The 2,822-nt window shown below is 56.0% G+C and overlaps 1 protein-coding gene across 1 annotated transcript; it reads right to left on the reverse strand.

Annotated features, from left to right (window-relative positions):
• Nucleotides 1-443: 443 nt before the first annotated feature.
• KLF14 (KLF transcription factor 14) lies at nt 444-1,427 on the reverse strand. The gene has a single exon (XM_047095059.1). It carries the CDS (start codon nt 1,425-1,427, stop codon nt 444-446), a length of 984 nt encoding a protein of 327 aa, XP_046951015.1.
• Between the last annotated feature and the right edge of the window lie 1,395 nt (nt 1,428-2,822).

Here is a 2,822-nt window from a genome sequence, read left to right on the forward strand (position 1 = left end):
AAGGCCTCTCACCATTCCAGTCCTGGACATTTCCAAGACTGCCACCCCTGAAACCCTCTCCAAGGTCCGCCCTGGCGGGTGGATAAGACACTAGAGTCCTTTGAGACTGGGAGCTCCTCAGGCACCTGAGAATTCCAGTTTCACATCTCTGGTTCCAGGGGAGAATCTTCAGGACTCTGGAGAGTACGGGGGTTCATCCCTTTTTCACCAGTTCCTGGGGGCTGTCTTGAGGCAACCCTCTCCCCTTTAGGTTGATATACGTGTTGTAAGAATTCCTGCTATTTTCGGGCCCCCAGTCCCTCCCCAGGGTCCAACGTGCCTCCCTGGACCCATCCTCCGAGCAGAGGAACCAGTCTGTGCCTTGGTCTAATGACTCTGGGAGAGAGGGTTGGGCAAGGAAAAGGCAGGGACAACGGTCTGGGCGATCGTCCTTGTGGGGATGACTAACAGCAATGACTGTCAGACAGGCAGGTGGTGAGGCTGGGCTCCTGGCCGGGGATGGAGGCGGAGCTGTCCACCAGGCTGGTGGGTTGGGGGTCGACTCGGGGAGTGCGACGACGCCCGCGGTACTCGATCATGTCAGGATGATAGGCTGGGTGGCGGCGAGCATGCTTGGTCAGATGGTCACTCCGGGAGAACTGCTTGGGACAGAGGGGGCAGGAGAAGCGCTTCTCGCCCGTGTGCGTCCTGTAGTGGCGGGCCAGCTCGTCGGAGCGCGTGAACTTCTTGTCGCAGTCGAGCCAGTCGCAGGAGAAAGGGCGCTCACCCGTGTGGGTGCGCTGGTGGGACTTCAGATGCGACGACTTGTAATAGGCTTTGTTGCAGCCCGGAAAGGGGCAGCGATGGCGCTTCGCTGCAGGTGTAACCGGCCTCCGACGAGGGACTGGACCTGTGGCGGGGGCGGGGCCCGCCCCAGGGGCCACGCCGGGGACCGCCCCGGGGGCGGCAGGCGCTCCGGAGACGGCAGGAGCGCCTGGGACCGCGAGCGCGCCGGAGGAGTGCGCGGGTCCGGAGACCTCGGCCGCGCTGGAGGCCGGGGTCGGCTCTGAGCCCAGGGTCGGGCCGGAGCACCGGGTCGGGTCGCAGGAGCCGGACGAGGCGCGCAGAGCTTCCCCCGAGTTCTCCCCGAAGCCCTCCCCAGAGCCGCCGCGCAAGTCAGCCAAGACGCTTGCAGCCAGCAGGTGGGGCGCGGCGCCGCCCGCGCCGGGGCTGGGGGCGGGGACCTGGGGGAGCGGGGGGACCGACGCGGGTCCCGGTGGCCCCGGACCCGGCAGAGCGGACTCCGGCGGCGCCGCACCCACCTCCGAGCCTGCGGCTCCGCCCGCGCCCTCGGGGTCCGGCGGGCGGCGGTGAACCACGGCGCCCGCGGACATGGACACCAAGCACTCAGCGGCGAAGTAGTCCAGGCACGCCACGGCGGCCGACATGCTGGCACCGCCGGGCCGCCGGCAAGCGCCGTCCGAGCGCGGCCGGCCGCGGGCGAGAGAGTTCTCGGGAGCGTCCGTCCCGCAGCCTCGGAGCGAGAAGCAGGAGGCCCGGTGCGCGCCGCCCGCCGCCCGGCGCCGCCGCCGCCGCCCGCGCGGAGCCCGCCCCGCCTGACGCGCCCCTGACGCACCGGAGCCCGCGGGGGCGGCGGGACCCGCCCCGGCCCGCAGGACACCCCCTCGGAACGCGGGGCCCACCGGGCTAAGTCATTTTTAACAGCCTAAGAAATTATCTTGTCTTCGCTTTCTTGCCTCTGCTGGTGAGCCAGGTAATTTTAATAAAGAGAAAACTCCCCGATCGTAACTTCTGGGCAGCCTGCCGGCTTCGCGCCCCCCCACCCCCCCTCCCCGCCCGCTGGTCCTCCGCCAGCTGGGTGTCCGGCGGAGTCCGCGAAACTTTTTTTTTAAGGAAAAAAAAATGCTAATACCTGATCTGTCTTTCGATTCATAATTACGATTGTTAGTTAAGCGGGCTGGAATTACATTTCATTTCTGTCCGCCGCTCTCAGACCGAATTTAAAATATCCCCAAGTCTGCATCAAAAAAAAAGTTTTCTCATTTAACAGTTCCACTGTAATCCGGAGTCGGTACCAATTCCCTAAATAGATCCACTACGTAGCCATTAATTAATAGCATTTCGAACCAGAAACATTTCTAACCTTGAAACAGCAAAGAATCCTCTCATGGTTGAAATTGAAACTTAAAATCCTTTGAGTAACGATTTAACTATTCAACCAACGAAAGAAAAATGCATGTTTAAACTGCATTAACCTGTCACAGGCATACAAACAAATTTCCACGCTGAAATATAAATTATAGACTAGCAGCGAGATAAACACATTAAAATGGACTCCCACAATTTTAATAATAGAAAGTCACGTTTCCAATTAGGCAACATCTTTTATTTTTCTTTTGACAAAAATTAAAAATAAGAAAATGCAACAAATGATATAGAATTGCTCATTGTGACTGTGGGGGGGGGGTTCTTTTTATATAATAAGGTATATGTTTAATTTTTTTTTTTTGCATTTCTTCATTGCTTTCATTTTTTTTCCTCCTTTGATTTTTAAAAAATTAAAAACGCATAGAAAGGCAAGCAGGATGATTTCCAAAAATAGTCCCAGCACGGTTTTTGATGCACACAAGCTTTACTATATAGTGTTGAATTATATGCATTTTATTTGTAATTCTTCAGTACTTTTTCTTTTGGAAATTAAAAATACATATATATCAAGAATAACATATATTCGTGTAATTGCTTCCTAGAATAATCAAATGTAACTTATTTGCTTCAGGGTTTTTTAATTTATATTAAAGACTGCAGATAGAGTTGAATGT

The sequence above is a fragment of the Lynx rufus genome, unplaced genomic scaffold (assembly GCF_022079265.1).
Source record: "Lynx rufus isolate CCGP_SWC_20201006 ecotype Redwood Valley unplaced genomic scaffold, mLynRuf1.p SCAF_4, whole genome shotgun sequence".
Taxonomy (NCBI): Eukaryota; Metazoa; Chordata; class Mammalia; order Carnivora; family Felidae; genus Lynx; species Lynx rufus.

Coding starts and splice junctions, on each gene's coding strand:
- KLF14 (XM_047095059.1), bottom strand. CDS start 1,427: ATGTCGGCCGCCGTGGCGTGCCTGGACTACTTCGCCGCTGAGTGCTTG.